Genomic DNA, 19,783 nt, shown 5'->3' on the forward strand with positions numbered 1-19,783 from the left:
TGCTCCGGTCAAGAAAGTGTTTCTATCGGAACCCGCCTATGGAAGCAGAGGTAGAGGGCAGCCCCCACTCCGTTGGAAGGACCAGGTGGAAAACGATTTAAACTCCCTTGGTGTGACCAATTGGCGCCGGTTGGCGGAGCGAAGGAGCGACTGGCGCGCCTTGTTGGACGGCCATAACCGTTTAGACGGTTAAGCGCCAATTAAGTAAGTAATAGCGTGTTTAAATCAAACTGATTACTGATTCCTCAGCTTGCGCTGCTTTTATACTCTCGGTTACCTCGTTCACCCATTTATCCTATTGCCTAGACGTTTCACGATCATGCCTTCTAGAAATGTTGTATCTAATGCTTGGTTATTTTGCATATATGTACATGTATATATATAGTTTATGTTTTTCTTCTAGCCATATGCGTGTGTATATGTGAGTAACAACTTCTGCTCTTAGCTGTCCGGTACATATGCATATGTACATATGTGAAATAATCTCTCTGCTTCAAGCTGCTGTTTGTGTGTATGAATATTCTTCGTTGCCTTGTACATAAGTGTGTCTGCTTGCTGTTTTTGTTGTTGTGATTATTTACTAACAGCATAGCGATGCTAATATTCGCCAGAATAAACAACCGGCGAAATAATGGTTCAGCGAGTGGTGTCTTCATCGGGATCTAGTTGTGGGATTATACTGTTGTTGTTGTTGTTGTGTTAACGATAAAGAAACTGCTCGAAGGGGATGTGGTCCTTTGCCGGATATAGATCCGGTACATTTCGGTAACAAAGCACCATTAAGGTACTAGCCCGACCACCTCGGGATCGATTTATATGACCATTTTAAACCTTCTATGCCATCCCGCCCTCCCCATCCCCTAGTTCCATGAGGAGCTAATGGAACAGGATTCTCCACGGGTAGGTGAGGTTGACAATTGGGTTGGAGAAGCTATATATTTCGCTGGCAACCCCTTGAGAGGGTTGCGCTACACAACCCCTTGAATCAATTTGGTATTTTAGTCGCCTCTTACGACCATACCTACCACGGGTATATTCTAATCCCCCTAACCCGCTGGCGAGAATATACTAGTTTGCTAAAGCGAAGAAACTACAGCTGAGTAGATGAGGAGGCAAGTTCCGCCACATTTATGCTGGCTGCAGAGGATCATTCAAAAGGTTTCCAACCCAACTTTAGCCAAAATGTAGATATTTGACAAATGCGTAGCCCATGTTGTTGTTGTTGTTGTAGCAATGTTTCGCCCCACCTAATAGCTGCGACCGATCACAAATTGTCATCAATATCCTCTAACGGGAGTTCAAGGAAACTTGCTGTTTCGACAGGGGTGGGCCGTAATGAAAGGGGTGTTAGAGGCGTTGGTTCCACATTACAATTAAAGAGATGGCTGGTGTCATGTGGGGACACATTGCAAACGGGGCATACATTTTGTATGTCGGGGTTGATTCTGGATATGTAAGAGTTTAACCTGTTACAGTATCCAGAACGAAGTTGAGCCAGAGTGACTCGCGTTTCCCTGGGGAGTATGCGTTCCTCTTCCGCAAGTTTTGGGCACTGTTCTCTGAATACTGGATTCACCGGGCAATTCCCGGCATAAAGGTCCGACGCCTGTTTGTGGAGTTCACCAAGGACCTACTTGTGTTTTTTTCCTTCATACGGCTGAGTTCTCAGGTGCCGTATTTCCTCAAAATGCTTACGAAGATGACTCCTTAAGCCCCTAGGCGGTGTTGGCTCATCAATCAGATGTCTGTTGGGATGCCCAGGTTTCTGGGTATTCAACAGGAACTGTTTGGTTAGCATCTCATTTCTCTCCCTGATGGGGAGTATTCTCGCCTCATTATGTAGATAGTGTTCTGGGGACATAAGAAGACAGCCCGTGGCGGTTCTGAGCGCAGTATTTTGGCAGGCCTGTAGCTTCTTCCAGTGGGTAGTTTTTAGTCTTGGCGACGATATAGGGGACGCGTAGCACGCAAACGGCTGGCCAATTGCTTTGTATGTGGTAATGAGCGTTTCTTTGTCTTTTCCCCAAGTACTACCAGCAAGAGATTTAAGGATTTTATTACGGCTCTGGATTTTCGCAACAATTTCGGCTGCGTGCTCACCAAAATGTAGATCCTAATCAAACGTCACACCCAAGATTTTGGGGTGTAGGACAGTCGGTAGCGTAGTGCCATCGACGTGGATGTTCAAAATGGTCGACATTTGGGACGTCCAAGTTGTAAATAAGGTCGCGGATGATTTAGTCGGTATTAATGCCAGGTTTCGCGAGGCGAAAAAACTGGAGAGATCAGGGAGGTAGCCGTTTATTCTGTTGCAAAGCTCATCGATCTGTGGGCCCGGGCCTGTGGCCATTATTGTGCTCTCATCGGCGTAAGAAACGATAGTAACTCCTTCCGGTGGCGAAGGTAGTCTTGATATGTACAAATTAAACAAAATTGGGGATAGAACACCACCCTGTGGCGCCCCTTGTTTAATTCTTCTTGGCTTTGATGTTTCGTTTCTGAATTGCACCGATGCCTGCCGACCACCCAGATAATTTTCGCGCCACCTTTTAAGACATGGGGGAAGGGTAGACCCTTCCAAGTCTTGCAGTAACGTGCCATGGTTGACCGTATCAAAAGCTTTTGATAGATCTAGCGCTACAAGTACTGGTCTATGGTGGGGCTTCTGATTTAAACCACAATTTATCTGGGTGCTAATGGCATTTAGCGCGGTGGTGGTGCTATCTCGGGTAGCCCATCTGTTCCGTCCATGACATCGTTGCCTAAAATATTTTTGAGTACGTTGACCCGGGCCTAACCTGGCTAATTCGTTCTTGCTCTACCAAGATCTAGAAAGCAATAGGAGCTCAATTTTGAAAGATTGACTATCTAGAAGCTTATTTAATGGTCATTAGTGCGGCTTGAGGAACGTAGCAGTGGAGCTTAGCCGCATTCTGATACCTTAAGACGAGCTTGTCACTACCGAATGGACATCCCGTTTTCAACCGTTGACCAAAGGAGAGTGCAACTAGGGATGGAGAGAAGTGCACTTGTTATGAGCTCGTTAGCTTATCGCTGAACTTTTATAAGGGGAGCCGTAAGGGAAGACCATACCTACATACTTGATATAATGGCTACATTCTTCGGTCCAATTAAGAAGATAATTCAATTTTTAACGTATTAAATAATTATATCAACAGTTATCGGAAGTCGTGTTTAAATTTGTTTTTTTTTTTTCTCCTTTCTATTTGCTTTGCCTACTTTTAGGCTCGCCGCTTTGGAAATTGCCAAATTTCAAGACCAATTAATCAAGAGATTGAACGAGGATGCTCTGCTGCAATTATCACATGAAATGGATGGCAGCATAGCCGGTGGTGGCGGAAATGGCGCTGCGATTGCCGGTAATAGTCCAGCAACGGAAGCTGTACTTTTGCATACGCATGGTGGGCATGGTCAAGGACCACATGAATGGAATTTTGCTAAAGCATTTCTCTATTCGCTAACAGTGCTGACTACTATTGGTAAGTATTTAAAGAGTGGCTTTAATTTAGGTAAAATAGTGTTGTTGCTTGAGGAAGGAAATGATATTTGTAATGACTCCTAAAAATATGCAATAGTTATTGACGACTAGAAATTAAAGAAAGCGATACTTCAGTTAGTAGAGTAGTATAGTAAGGGGCATTGTACAGATAGAAAGTACCCACGTATATGGAAATATGAACAGCGCACCTTTGCAACGAAGGGAGGACGGCGAAAAGGGTCAAAGCTGTATACAAAATGTTTGAGTTTTTGTTGCTTTTTCGAATTGAAATTACCATATTGTTTAAAAGTCTCTCCTCATGCTTGTTCCGATATATTGCTCAGAATCTAGTTCGGTGGATAGACGAAGGAAGAAGAGAAAACTTCTTCAGAAGTTGTATGGTCCTGTCTGTGATACCTATGAAGGGTATCTCAGAAGGTATAATGATGAGCTGTATGAAGCACTGGTACAACAACAACCACATGAGCTGTGTGAGCTCTACGTAGATGCAATGAACGGCTGGCAAACGGTGTGCGACTGTATGAAGCTGCTCCGGCTCAGAATGTATTTCTATCGGCACCCGTATTCGGAAGAATAGAAAGAGGAGACCTTCACCAAAAAGGTAGGAGGAAAACAACTTAATCTTGGTGTTCCTAACTGGCGTCAGCTACCGCAGCTTCTTGTGACACAATATCCAAATTTCTAAACGGCTTAGCGTTAATTATTGACTGAATTAATACATTCCGGTAGATTAAGGCCGTACAATTCTTCTTCTATGCCGACACTCAAAGGATTCTGTTAAGGCTGATGAATTTTTTTTTTGCTGAGATGTTCCTCATAGCAGAAATGCACTCAAGAGGCTTGCCCAACCAGTGCCGAGGAGCGAATATTTTATAAAGAATTTTCTAAAGTATTTTGCTACTGGTTTTACTATCACTTCAGTCGGTCACATTCGGTTAGTTGGGCCAGCACGCTACCTCTCCACCACAGGGTTCGCCTGTATAATCGGCGCCACCGATATTTTTGAACGTGTCTTTGGTATATCGATTGTTGGGACAGTGGTGATGGCTTATCGAGCTGTGCTCACAATAAATGTATGCCCGTCCCAATACATTATAGCCGTGTACTTGGTTCAGTCCAGCATTTTTCAAAGGGGAATTTAGCAAGCAAAATGATCGCTTCTAGGAATTCTATACAGGTTCCAATAAAAGAAGAAGATATTTTCGTAGATACAGGCGTTGAAGCTTAAGCGAATATGTATGTTCTAGCAAAAAAAGCTGCCTTAAGGGATATATTTGGTCATTCAACCGGCCATGGGATGGTGAACTGCTCTGGTTGCATCCTCTAACATTATTGATTCATGATTCTTGGAATTTATGTCACTTGGTGCTCTACTATTTAATAACTTGTGCTGTACAATTGACATAAGACCAAGATATTCTAACAGAATTTATGGACTACAGCGTTGTCTGTCATCGAAGCTTTGGAAATTGGGTCGTTGGAACCAAGTGACCCAATACTAAATAAAAAAAGCAATGTTGGCTTAATTTACCCCCCTTTTAGGTACAAAATTCCAAAATTGTTTCTTAATTTTTATACGGTTGGTTGTACAGGTATAAAGGAATCGAGATAGATATAGACTTCTATATATCAAAATCATCAGCATCGAAAAAAAATTTGATTGAGCCATGCCCGTCCGTCCGTCTGTCCGTTAACACGATAACTTGAGTAAATTATGAAGTATCTTGATGAAATTTGGTATGTAGGTTCATGGGCACTCATCTCAGATTCCTATTTAAAATGAACGATATCGGACTATAACCACGCCCACTTTTTCGATATCGAAAATTTCGAAAAACCGAAAAAGTGCGATAATTCATTGCCAAAGACGGATAAAGCGATGAAACTTGGTAGGTGAGTTGAACTTATGACGCAAAATAGAAAATTACTAAAATTTTGGACAATGGGCGTGGCACCGCCCACTTTTAAAAGAAGGTAATTTAAAAGTTTTGCAAGCTGTAATTTGGCAGTCGTTGAAAATATCATGATGAAATTTGCAGAAACGTTACTCCTATTACTATATGTATGCTTAATAAAAATGAGCAAAATCGGAGAACGACCACGCCCACTTTTAAAAAAAAAAATTTTTTAAGTAAAATTGTAACAAAAAATGTAAAATCTTTACAGTATATAAGTCAATAATGTCAACATTCAACTCCAGTAATGATATGGTGCAACAAAATACAAAAATAAAAGCAAATTTCAAAATGGGCTTGGCTCCGCCCTTTTTCATTTAATTTGTCTAGGATACTTTTAATGCCATAAGTCGAACAAAAATTTACCAATCCTTGTGAAATTTAGTAGGGGCATAGATTCTAGGACGATAACAGCTTTCTGTGAAAAAGGGCGAAATCGGTTGAAGCCACGCCCAGTTTTTATACACAATCGACCATCTGTACTTCCGCTCGGCCCTTAACACGATAACTTGAGCAAAAATCGATATATCTTTACTAAACTTAGTTCACGTACTTATGTGAACTCACCTTGTATTGGTATAAAAAATGACCGAAATCCGACTATGACCACGCCTACTTTTTCGATATCGAAAATTACGAAAAATGAAAAAAATGCCATAATTGTATACCAAATATAAATAAATGGATGAAACATGGTAATTGGATTGGTTTATTGACGCAAAATATAACTTTAGAAAAAAACTTTGTAAAATGTGTGTGACACCTACCATATTAAGTAGAAGAAAATGAAAAAAGTTCTGCAACGCGAAATCAAAAGCCCTTGGAATCTTGGCAGGAATAATGTTCGTGGTATGACATATATAAATAAATTAGCGGTACCCGACAGATCATGTTCTGGGTCAAACTGGTCCACATTTCGGTCAATATCTCGAAAACGCCTTCACATATACAACTACCATCACTCCCTTTTAAAACCCGCATTAATACTTTTAATTTGATACCCATATCGTACAAACACATTATAGAGTCACCCCTGGTCCACGTTTATGGCGGTATCTCGAAAAGGCGTCCACCTATAGAACTAAGGCCCACTCCCTTTTAAAATACTCATTAACACTTTTCATTTGATACTCATATCGAACGAACACATTATAGAGTCACCCCTGGTCCACCTTTATGGTGATATCTCGAAAAGGCGTCTACATATAGAACTAAGGCCCACTCCCTTTTAAAATACTCATTAACACCTTTCATTTAATACCCGTATCGTACAAACAAATTCTAGAGTCACCCGTGGTCCACCTTTATGGCGATATCTCGAAAAGGCCTGCACCTATGGAACTAAGGACCACGCCCTTTTAAAATACTCATTAACACCTTTCATTTAATACACATATCGTACAGACAAATTATAGAGTCACCCCTGGTCCACCTTTATGGCGATATCTCGAAAAGTCCACCTATAGAACTAAGGCCCACTCCCTTTTAAAATATTCATTAACACCTTTCTTTTGATACCCATATCGTACAAACAAATTCTAGAATCGCCCCTGGTCCACCTTTATGGCGATATCTCGAAAAGGCGTCCACCTATAGAACTAAGGCCCACGCCCTTTTAAAAAGCTCATTAAAACCTTTCATTTAATACCCGTATCGTACAAACAAATTCTAGAGTCACCCGTGGTCCACCTTTATGGCGATATCTCGAAAAGGCCTGCACCTATGGAACTAAGGATTACTCCCTTTTAAAATACTCATTAACACCTTTCATTTGATACCCATATCGTACAAACGCATTCTAGAGTCAACCCTGATCCACCTTTATGGCTATATACCTAAATGGCGTCCACCTATAGAACTATGGCCCACTCGTTCATAAAATACTCTTTAATGCCTTTCATTTGATACACATTCCAGGGTTTCCCTCGGTTCATTTTCATACATGGTTATTTTCCCTTCTTTTGTCTCCATAGCTCTCAGCTGAGTATGTAATGTTCGGTTACACCCAAACTTAGCCTTCCTTACTTGTTGTCACTACAGTTGTTTCACTCCTTGTAGATAATACTTACCTTAAGAAGCTTAACCCAGTTCGCACTGGCTTTTCTAACTTAAAATTCAATATGATTTCAACTAACAAAATCTTAAAGAAAACTACGATTAACGGTTACTTCGTCAGTCCATTCAAGCAGTTGATCTGTTCTTTTGTCACTTACCATTACTATATCAGCAAGCACTGCGTGAAGTATCGTAAATTTTCATGTATGTCAATGACAATAATGGCCAATAATGGAGTACTAAGTCAGATAGAAGTTCAAATAGAATCTGTATGTATTTGTGCATATGTGTAACTCACACACATCAAACGCGTACAGATTTTCTTACAAATAAAATACCAAAGTAACTAGGCTTTGCGACAGTAAACATTCGGCAAGCCAACAGAGACACCATTGTTGTCGATGGAGTAAAAGAAGCGCGGAGTATTCTTTCACACATACATGCACATTTATGCAAAATAAACAATCAAATTACTATAATATGTGTATTTGCAAATTGCCAATATCAGCAGAAATTTTCCGATTTCACTTTTTTTCAATTTGTGAAATTCCTACACACACAACTACGCTTGGCGTACCCAAATGCTTAATAGCACATTTGCATATTTGATTATTTGTTGTAGCTTAACAGACTCAACATTTGCATGTAGATGATATTTGCAGCATTCCATACCATGCCCCCTTAATTATACCTTTCATGAAAATGAAATGGTATATTAATTTCGTCACGAAACCGAAAATTGTAAGTCCTTAAAGGAAAATAGATAGACCCACCATTAAGTATACCGAAATAATCAGGTTGAAGAGCTGAGTTGATTTAGCCATGTCCGTCTGTCCGTCTGTCTGTTTGTATACAAACTAGTCCCTCAATTTTTGAGATATCTTGATAAAATTTGGTGAGCGGGTGTATTTGGGTGTCCGATTAGACATTTGTCGGAACCGACCGGATCGGATCACTATAGCATATATCCTCCATCCAACCGATTTTTCAGAAAAAGAGGATTTTTGTAATATCTTACCCAATTTAACAGATTGAAGCTTCAAACTTCACCATATACTTTCGTATATTGCACATATTGTTGCCTGAAAAAATTGATGAGATCGGTCGTATATATAGTATATATCCCCCACAACCGATTGTTCAGATAAGGAACTTTTCGTAATTACTGCCCCATTTTAAGAGCTAGAGGCTTCAAATTTCAACGAATGCTTAGGTATTTAGCATATATTGTTGTCTGAAAAAATCATAAAGATCGGTGGTATATATAGTATATATATGGTGGTATATATAGTATATATATATAGTATATATATATATATATTTTCGCAAATTTTAGCCCCATTTTAACAGCTAGAAGCTTCAAATTTCACCGAATACTTACGTATATAGCATATATTGTTGTCTGAAAAAATCATAGAGATCGGTTGTATATATAGTATATATCTCATACAACCGATTGTTCAGATAAGAAACTTTTCGCAATTTCTACCCCATTTTAACAGCTATAAGCTTCTAATTTCACCGATTGCTTACGTATATAGCATATATTGTTGTCTGAAAAAATCATAGAGATCGGTTGTATATATAGTATATATCTCATACAACCGATTGTTCAGATAAGAAACTTTTCGCAATTTCTACCCCATTTTAACAGCTAGAAGCTTCAAATTTCACCAAATGCTTAAGTATATAGCATATATTGTTGTCTGAAAAAATCATAGAGATCGGTTGTATATATAGTATATATCTCATACAACCGATTGTTCAGATAAGAAACTTTGGGCAATTTCTGCCCCGTTTTAACAGCTAGAAGCTTCAATTTTCACAAAATGCTTACGTATATAGCATATATTGTTGTCTGAAAAAATCATTGAGATCGGTGGTATATAAATTATATACCCCATATAAACAAAATTTTTGCCCCCTTTTTACGGCTAGAAGCTTCAAAATTCATCAAATTTCATCAAATAGTTACGTGTACGTCATATATTGTTGAAATACATGATTCGCAGTCATAGTTTTTACACGCAGACCACAAAAAACCAGAAACTTTGCATCCTCACACAGATTACCTACCTATTTTTTATTTTATATTTATCTTAAAAATCGTTAAGGTATGCAGATCTGTTCACTATATATTTCTTATCTTATACATTCGATTATTCGGAGATTACGAACGGGATAAGATTATTGTTCAGCCCCATTCATGAAAGGTATGAAGTCTTCGGCACAGCCGAAGACAGTCCCGTTCTTACTTGTTTTTGAATATCTTTAAGAAACAAAACATTGATTGTTGTTATGATTGTGTTTTTCTTTATTTTGGAATTCCTCTTATTTATGGGTTAAGTGTATGTTAGGTTAGGTTAAACTGGCCGGGCAATAAAGACCTCACATAGACTAAATGAGTTACCAGAATTTGTTTGACAACCAAACGGAAAACTCGCAATAAGGTACTAGGACTAACGTTATAAAATAGCTCCCTCCACTTGGCAAATACTAGAGATTTTCTATAACCTGGCTTAATAGCTGCCCCGATATCTGGTAACTCTGCCGCTCCTAGTAGCTGGAGAGCCAGACCTCGCGAGCACAGGACATCAACACAAAACGTGCTACCCCAGCGGGTTAGGGGATTAGAATATACCCGCGTAGGTATGCCGGTCGTAAGAGGCGACTAAAATACTAAATAGATTCAAAGAGTTGTGTCAGGTTGCCAGCGAAAATATAGCTTCTCCAAACCCTATTGTCGACCTCACCTATCCGTGGCGAATTCTGTTTCATTAACAGCCGAGGCTCTGGCGACCTCGAACTCATGGATCTAGGGGGTGGGAAGGCGGGATTGCCTAGAAGGTCGCATGTGGTCATAACAAATCGTTCCCGAGATGGTCGAGCTTGGTACCAGAACGTACCGGATCTGCATCCGGCAAAGGACCATCAACATCGATAACACTCCCCATAGCCTTCGGGGAGAAACCTTATCGCTACAACAACAACAAAACGGGCTTAACCATTTCTTTCTGCAACACGCACTTTCTACAAATGTTGTTACTAACGAGACCTAATTTATATGCATGTGACGTCAGAAATCAAACGGATAGTAAGCAGTAGGCAATTCAAAAGTAAAGTCCTCTTTTGACGAACAAAAATCACGCTCTAACAGTCGCTCATCATACCTGTTCTGATGTATTTCTCGGAATCATGGACGCTGTTGAGAGAAGATGAGATGATATGGCTCTTGGAGTGTTCGAGAGAAAAGTTCTCCGGAAGATTTGTGGTACTGTCCGTGATGCCAACAATGAGTATCGAAAGAGGTACTGTATAAGCTTTACGCAGATATGAAGCTAAGGCGACGATTAAAAGCAAAAAGGCTTCGCTGGTTAGGACATGTTATGCGAATGGACAAAGACGCGACAATAAAATATTTTAGACGGGTCGGCTGTTTAGAAGCAGTGGAAGAGCGTGGCCACTGAGGTGGGAGAGGCAGGTGGGTGAATACTTGATCTCCTTTGGTGCTCTCAATTGGCGTCAGTTATTAGTATTATTTTGTTGTTATTATTGTTTTTGTAGCTGTTATTATTTTGTTCTCTTATTTTTGCCGTTAAAAATAGTTAACCGGAAATAAAAAAACGGATTATTCGGTATTCAAAAGAATTGAAATGCAAAAAAATTATAAAAAAAAAAAGAAAAAAAAATCTTAGAAAAATTCGGAGTCAATCACGCTACTACTATCCTACCACCTCTTAAAGGCGTTGGCAATTTGCAAATACATAAAGAAATATGCTCAGGCGCAACCCAATTGGCATATCGACTTCGTACTGCGTTTTATGACTTTTGTGTCGAACTTTAGGGCAATAAAATGCAACAAAAACTACCAACTTAATGCTGTAAGCTGTAATAATTTCAACAGCAATCAATAAGAACAACAATGGGCTGCGTAAATATGTAAGCTTGTAGTTGTAATTTGAAAATTGGCTCCTTCTGTTTCTTTGTTTGGTATGCTGATATCGAATGGAATTTACAATGAGAATTTGTAGGAGTTTCTTTAAAGGAATTGAAAGTGAATAATACCATTGTGAGATTCACAAAGATTCAGAATATGCCATTATCATTATTAGCTGGCGCCTATTCTTTCTTGAATGACAGCATGTACTTCGTATTAGCCTTATTTACAACAAGACCCAACTTGTTTACCTCTTTATCCGATCCGGAGAAGTCAAAAGATACGGCACGTTTGTTACGGCCAATGATATCAATATTAACTGCATAAGTCAGCAATAGTACATTGAGTGTATCATCGCGCTTTTGATCTGCTGATAGCTTTAGCTTCTCCAGTATTAGACTTAAGATATCGCATGAAAAGGAGTTGCCTTGTCTAAAGCCTCGTTTGGTTTCGAATGGCTCGTAGAGGTCCCTACCAATCCTGACGAAGCTGGTGTTGTTGATGAAAGTCATTAGCCGTAACCCTACTAGCTTTCCAAGGAACTTAAATATAGACATACAAGCTTACAAGCAATTCCTTGCCGCGCTGTTAAAGGCTGCTTTGAAGCCGACAAGCAGATGATGCGTGTCTATTATCTTATCTGCATATCTTGAAGATCTGGTCGATAAGAGTTTGTTGGATTTGAGCTTCAGTTTTTCGTATATACTGTACGTCATAATATCTTATATTTTATAAAGGGTTTAATACCATATAATTAACCAAAAGTATCCGACTCGAGTGACTGCACAACTAAGATCAAAATACTTCAGTATATTTTTCCAAAAACTAGGTTACCGTTCGGCAGTGGTTTGAAAAGCTTTTAGAGTGTATATCTACTACGAAAAACTTCATCTGCCTTAGTGGATATCGTTCGGAGTCGGCATAAAACATATAGACTCACAAACTTGTAAACAAAATGTTTGAAAGCAGCACACTACCAGTTTTCGGAAATAATCTCCTGGGAACTAAACCAGCCAAAAATTTTATTTTTATTATTATAGTAACAAGCTGCAGGGGTATTAAGGTTGGGTATCCGCCTGACATATGAAAGGAGCTACTATATTAAAGTCCCGAGAAACCCTACAACATAATTCAATTTGTTTTGTTGATTAGCCGACAGTTTGGGCACTTAATGTATATTGGAACTATTTTCTGTCATTTCTTTTCAAATGTGGTTTGGAAGGGAGCAAGTGTCGCCGTTTTGCCATCTTCAGTGTCATTTTCCAATGCACAGAACGGTCAAATAAAAAATGAACGAAAGCAAAAAACGCACAAAGTAGGTCAGATGACACAAATTACTATTCGCGCATGCTATTAATCGGTAAAAGCCACCTCTATTCCTGAATCTACACAAAAGCCTCCCTCAAATCCGAGTATACACGATAATCATCTGAACGCAGGTACCTTCACGACAAATACTTTCATACCACACATACCTCGTACACCCATTTCTTGCAGAGAAAATGAGAGACAGTCACGCAATTTAAATTAATTAATTAAATGACTATTTCAAAACAACCTAAGACTAAACCAGTACCGGACGCGTTCAAAAGGTCTGCAAATGGGACTCAACTTCGTATGACATCGCAATGTTTAAAGCGTCAGTTGAAAGCACTGCAAGGAGATAGAATTAGAACTTATACCGTCTCTTAATCATATAGTTCTGCGCAAGTTGCGAACTAGTACGATACGCTCCCCGGACGCTTCTTTGCAGATCGAATCAAGAACCATATTAGTGGAAGATAAGTATTTTGATAAAAAAAATCACTTAATAAGATACTGGAAATCTGCTATTGAAGGGAAAGCCGGACGGAAATTGTATTTCTACTAAGAAGATGATCGTATTTTAAGCATTCCGGGCATTTCCATTGCAAAGCTGCTGATTCGGCAGCAAGACCAACTTACGTCAGCGCAGTTTTAGAACTTTGCAAGCCCTTGAAGACAGACGTCGTTTTGCAACGAATTTTTTTAATTAACCCTTTAGTTTTAGTTAAGCCTTGCATAATCTGCAGCAGAATACAAGATTGAAGTTTCCTCGTCAGATTTTAGCTTTTTGTTCAAGACTCGTTAAAATTAGCTATCATTCGCAGCATAGGGCTGCCAATTTTAGTAGCTTAATGACTACGCTTGTTCTGAGTATGAAGTACAGTATCAAGTTATCTAATATAATGGAAATTTATACTTCAGATCAACGGAACATTTTGATATAAACACCGTTTGGTCTCTAACAGCTTGGCGATGTCGCTACCTATCATAAAGCAGCTTTAAATACTGTTGTTCTCTCTTACTTACTTACTTAATTGGCGCTTAACCGTCAGTAGCTTCCTCGCTCTGCCAATTGGTCACACCAAGAGAGTTTAAATCGTTTTCCACCTGGTCCTTCCAGCGAAGTGGGGGCCGCCCTCTTCCTCTGCTTCCATAGGCGGTTTCCGATAAAAAAAAAATTTCTTAATCGGAGTATCATCTTTCATTCGCATAACATGACAAGCCAGCGTAGCCGCTGCATTTTTATTCGCTGGACTATATTGATGTTTGCATAAAGCTTGTATAGCTCATCATTAAATCTTCGTCGGTACTCGCCATTGCCAACGCTTAGAGGTCCATAAATCTTCCGAAAAACTTTTCTCTCGAACACTCCCAGAGACGCTTCATCTGATGTTGTTATAGTCCATGCTTCTGCACCATATAGCAGGACGGGTACGATAAGTGACTTGTAGAGCATGATTTTCGTTTGCCGAGAGAGACCTTTACTTTATTTTTCTATCGAATACGTGAAATATGCAACAAAATTTAGGATGAGAGCACGATATTCGCTCGCAGAGAAAGAACTTAAGCCGCACTTGCAAGGTTCAATCAGTGCTTTTGACACAATACATTTGATAGAGTTTTATATGCAATATTACGAATAATGATTTCGTATTTTGCGACCCCTTGAGTACCTTCTTCTTCTCACAGGCGCGTTAGATTATTTCTTGATCTCATAGGGTATGCATTTCATTTCAATTCATTTCTTTATTGAGTCAATGGTGACATACCTTACTGATTAGATTACAGGTTTACTTAGAACTAAATTATTAATTTAAATATGACTTAATGTAATAAATATCTTGAGCAAAGGTAATATGCCTATTATCGTGCACGACGTTATCGATTTGATTTCACTTTTATCGATTAGAAGGCTGCCTAGTGATTCATTTTAAACCGCAGATATATGATCATATTATAAGCCGCGATAAGACCAGTTCCCTATTAAAGCGTTCGATGATTCTAACCCAATGTCTTCACGTTATAGAGTTTGTTAAGTTTTCCTTTTTGTCAACAAATAATAATATTGTGGCGAATATTAGCATCACTATGCTATTAGTAAATAATCACAACAACAAAAACAGCGAGCAGCCACAAGGCGACGAAGAATATTTCACACACATAACCAGCGGCTTAAAGAGAAGGAATTATCTCACATACACATATGTAGTCATCAGCTAAGGGCAGGCGTTGTTACTCACACATACACACGCATATAGCTAAATTACCAAGCAGGAGATACAACAGTTCTAGAAGTTGAAACGTCTACACCTTAGGGGAAATAGTGGACGAGGCAACAGAGAGTGTAAAATCAGCGCAAGCTGAGGAATGACTAATCAGTTTGATTTAAACTCGCTACTCGTTGTGAAGTATATTTGTGAAGTACTACAATATTCTACCAGGGTCCTGTTTCTACCTGTCGTTGAAGATATATGTTTTTGAAAAATCTTCCGTACAGTTTTTCTTCTACGCCTTCTATGGAAACGAGATTGTTGCTATTGTTTATGTTCCGCAATAAAAATGCCACTTCACAGACGTTAGAAACCAATAAAAAACATTTTAATAATATGCATACAAAAAATTTAGCAATATGCCATTGTAAGGATTCTCCCTCATCTGCATACATATTTACTTAATTTTGTATTCCCTTACATAATTCAATCAGTCAATACTGTAAATTTTTACTGTTATTGTTGTCATTTAAAATAACAAAAATAACATTTCAATAGTACTTTACAAACGATTCAAGCGTTAAATTTCTGCTACGTCATGAATATCTTATTGTTTTATGACTTCACCCTGATGGAGGGTGCTTTTTTCAATTTTTAACTGAATAGGGGCCAATGAGGACGTACTTAAAATAATATAAACAGTTAATTTAGCAGATATGAGGCAATTAATTATGATAAGTCGGTACAATTTTAGCATATAGTGATATGGTTACGAAATGTTTACTTATATCTACGGTTAAAACAATATCTGCGTTATAGTACAGTGAAGCCCACACCAAACATACAAAAAATCGGGGCTTAAGGGAATTGTTCGGCGAATCCTGTACTTAAAGGAAAATACCCGGAACTAGCAGAGGAAGAACGCACTCTCCCTAGGGAAATGCGCGTCACTCTAGCTCAACTTCGATCTGGGTACTGTAACAGGTTAAACTCTTACCTATCCAGAATCAACCCCGACATACAAAATGTATGTCCTGCTTGCAATATGTCCCCACATGACACCAACCATCTTTTCACTTGTAATGTGGAAGCAGCGCCTATAACACCCCTCTCATTATGGTCCACTCCTGTTGAAACAGCAAGTTTTCTTGGACTACCGTTAGAGGGCATTGATGACAATCTCCGGTTAGTCGCACCTATTGGATGAGGTGAAGCACTGCTACAACAACAACAACAACAGGTGGCCGATGTAAAAGTATATAATGGCAGAGGTTTTACAGCAACGATGCTTCGACAAATTAGAGCTTGTAGATTTATCTGATGGCAAAAAAAGCAACCCTGATAACGTTTAGACAAACATTAAGTACGTCCAGCCATATGATCAACCCGACAGACATTGTTCTGACTTTCCCTATCTATCCACCTCTGTCAAACCCTCTTCCGCTCTTATTTCCACTTCCCTCTGCATTTTCTAGTTAACCTTAATCGACTCATTCGATTTCCCCACCAATTTCACTCTTTCGTAAATCCCCCCGCTCTTGCTCTTATCCAATTCTAACTCTCACATTACTCTTAATCGTGTCCTCATTCTTAATCTTCCTGTTAACCTCTTTTTACTACTTTGTCTCAAGCCATTACCCTTATTCTTACTTTTACTTTCACTCTCCAGCTTCCTCTTGTTATCTTTACTTTTCCGACTTCCCTCCAACTTATCCTACTTTTTCTTACCATTTCCTCTGTTTTCCTTTCTCTTTTCTTTCACGTCACCTTTTCCAGTGTTGGAGATATATCGAGTTTGGATTTTTTACGCACATTAGATTACTATGGTAGTAAAACAGTAACAAAATAGTACCAACAACTTTCCCTCCCTACACTTTAAAATTCGTGACCGGATTATGAAGGCCGTAAAATTTTGTTTGTTGTACTTCTGACTTCACCTGTCTAGTATGATTGCGTCTTGCACCAGTCTTATCCTGTTCATTATTATTATTTTTTGTCAAGTCTTTGAAAGGCAGTGGTTTGTTAAACGTTGAGATCCAATACTGCTCAGGTACTGAGAACGCTCACCAGCTGAGAAAAATACATACACAAATAGAATACATAAATACATTCATACGATCTAATTATTAAAAGAAGTAAGAATAGTTTTTTTTTTTTTTCATTGTAAAAAGCGAGTACGAAACTTCAATTGTGCTTGAGTGTGAGTTATAGTTTTCGAAGATCGTTAAGTTGGAAATTGGTTCTGAATTGTTTGAGAATACTAGGTTTAAAACGTCTCCAAGCTCAGAAAGGCACATTTAGGTTACCTTCGTTCAAAAGAAATGAGCTTACACTAAGCATTTCCCTTCTACTTCCGGCAATTTAGCCGTTATTTAAAACCCGTTTGGTTAGAGTTCAAAGTTGAAGTAGTTAGCACGTTCGGTTTATGTTTTATGCGTATTTTTTGGAAGTAATTTTTTAGTGGCGTAGTGAAAACATCTAACGTACAATACAAGCAACGTCGAAAACATCAAACGGGTAGTCACTGAAGAGAAGACTTGGGTATTAGAGTGTGGCCATGAGACGCGTAAACAAAGCCAATAGTGGGTGGAAAGGGTAGGGAGTGACCAGCGAAAGCAAGGATGTCGAAGTCACATCTTAAGGTAATATTGTTTTTTTATTATTATTATTATTATTATTATTATTATTATTATTTTATTAAACTTACAATTAATTAAAAGTTTAACATTATTATTGAGCAAAGCTACAAGGCTATCAGCTCTACGTATTTATAATAGTAATTGTCTACTTAAGATAAAATTGGTTGTGCAGCGGGTTTATATAGCGTGCAAACCTATGTATGTATGAGAGAATAAAAATAAGTAAGAATTTTATTTATATATCTGTGTGAGTATGCTTTTACATATTTATAATGACTATTGCTGTCCTAAACGGTGATTTTTAAAGTATTGATGAATTCGAAGATTTTTTTCAGTGTTGTCTTCTGAAGGTGTTATCAATATTTGTATCATAGGTTCGTTTCCAAAATGTTTTCTTTTAATACCTGCTATTGATGGGCAGCTGGTATATACTATATGATCAAATGAAAGTGTTTGTTGGCATCTGGTACATGTTGGTGGGCTTTCGTGACTTAGTAGGTGTTTATGTGTAGCAAGTGTATGTCCAAGACGAAGCCTGAAAAAAGTTTTTATTTTATTTTTGCTTACATTGGAGGGGAAAGCAGGCGGATTGAAGTTAGCCATGATATTTCTGTAGTGTCTATGCTGGTATTGCGACCAGTTGCTCATTGTTGTATTCTTGTTCAACTGTTTGATAAGGTTACGAAAGTCAATTTTTTCAACGGTAGGATCCGTAACTATTGGTGCTTGGCAAGCGAATTTCGCTGCTGCATCGGCATGATCATTGCCTTTGATGGAACAGTGTCCTGGTATCCACAAAAGTTTTAGCCGATTTTTGTTTTCTATCAATAAGTCTTTAACTTTGTTTATTGTTTGCCATGCGGATGTTGAGGAATTTGCTACCGCTTTTATGACCGACAGGCTATCTGCACATATTAGTACTTTATTTTTTGTTTTCACGGCAATTAAAGAGGCATTGTAAATGGCTAAAGCTTCGGCGGTAAATATTGTGGAATAACTGACCAGACGTTTATTGAGTAAGGTATTTCCTTCGTCGCTAACCACAGCATATGCTATGTTATCGTTTCCCATTTTCGAAGCATCTGTGTACATCAACTGCCAATTATTTTGTTTCGCAGTGCACCGTTTTTCGAGAAATAGTTGTTTGTATATAGTATCTGATGTGGTGTCTTTTTTGTAACGAGAGAGTTCCGTATCGCATGATCTCGGGTTGATTTTCCATGGAGGGTATCGTGTGATGTAATTTCTTGCTTCCTTAATATCGAGTTGTTTGGCATATTGTAAGGATCGATGGATGGCTGATGGTATCCTGGGTGTTTTGTTGCTTTTCATAGTAGTTTTGATGTGCCCATTGATAACTGAGTTGTTGAGAAAAAGTAACTTTGTGCATAGTTTACGTTCCGATTCGGTTACTCTATCTTTAATACTAGGAAACCCGCCTTCAGCAAGGATGTTTGATACTGGGGTGGTTCTTATGGCATAAGTACTTGCTCTTGCGGCAGCATGATATTGTGTGCGAATTATGTTTAATACCGATTTTGCACTATGGCCATAGAGCCATAAGCCGTAATCGATTTTGCTTAAAATTAAGGTTTTAGTTAAGTATATAACTGTTGATATGAACATGACTTTTTCGAGCAATGTATTGTATGAGATTTAGCTTTTTACTTAATGATTTTTTCAACAAATTACAATGTTCAACCCAATAATATCTATTTGAGAATGTTATACCTAGGATCTTTAAATTTTTTACATTTTCAATACAATGGTTACTAACAGTAAGGATAGACTCCGATGCTTTGCATTTTTGTTTACGACATATATGTAATTTCTTCGTTTTTTCAAGTGATATTCTTGCACCGGAACTGTCGGTCCATTCAACACATTTTTTAAAGCGGTGTCGTTTTCCAAATCGCAATGTCTTTTACTAATAATATAAACGTAATCTGCGTACAGGCAATGTTCTATGTGCTTATGTTTTAATATTATCTTACTATTTCATTAAAAGCGATTTGAAAGAGGACTACCGAGAGTGGTGACCCTTGGGGTATGCCATTGTACAGGAAATGGATGTTTGAGTAAATATTGCCGATTTTTACTCTACACTTTCTATTTTATAGGAATGATTTTATATATTTAAAGATTTTAGGGCCTACGCCCCA

The 19,783-nt window shown here is 38.5% G+C and overlaps 1 protein-coding gene across 2 annotated transcripts in view; it reads left to right on the forward strand.

The window, feature by feature from the left end:
- Positions 1-19,783, forward strand: part of LOC137249525 (uncharacterized) — a 172,940-nt gene that overhangs the window by 144,494 nt on the left and 8,663 nt on the right. For both annotated transcript variants that reach the window (XM_067781121.1, XM_067781122.1), the window contains exon 4: positions 3,247-3,500. In XM_067781121.1, coding sequence (XP_067637222.1) covers positions 3,247-3,500 — 254 coding nt within the window. The remainder of the gene's footprint in view (positions 1-3,246; positions 3,501-19,783) is intronic.

The sequence above is a fragment of the Eurosta solidaginis genome, chromosome 4 (assembly GCF_040869045.1).
Source record: "Eurosta solidaginis isolate ZX-2024a chromosome 4, ASM4086904v1, whole genome shotgun sequence".
Classification (NCBI taxonomy): domain Eukaryota; kingdom Metazoa; phylum Arthropoda; class Insecta; order Diptera; family Tephritidae; genus Eurosta; species Eurosta solidaginis.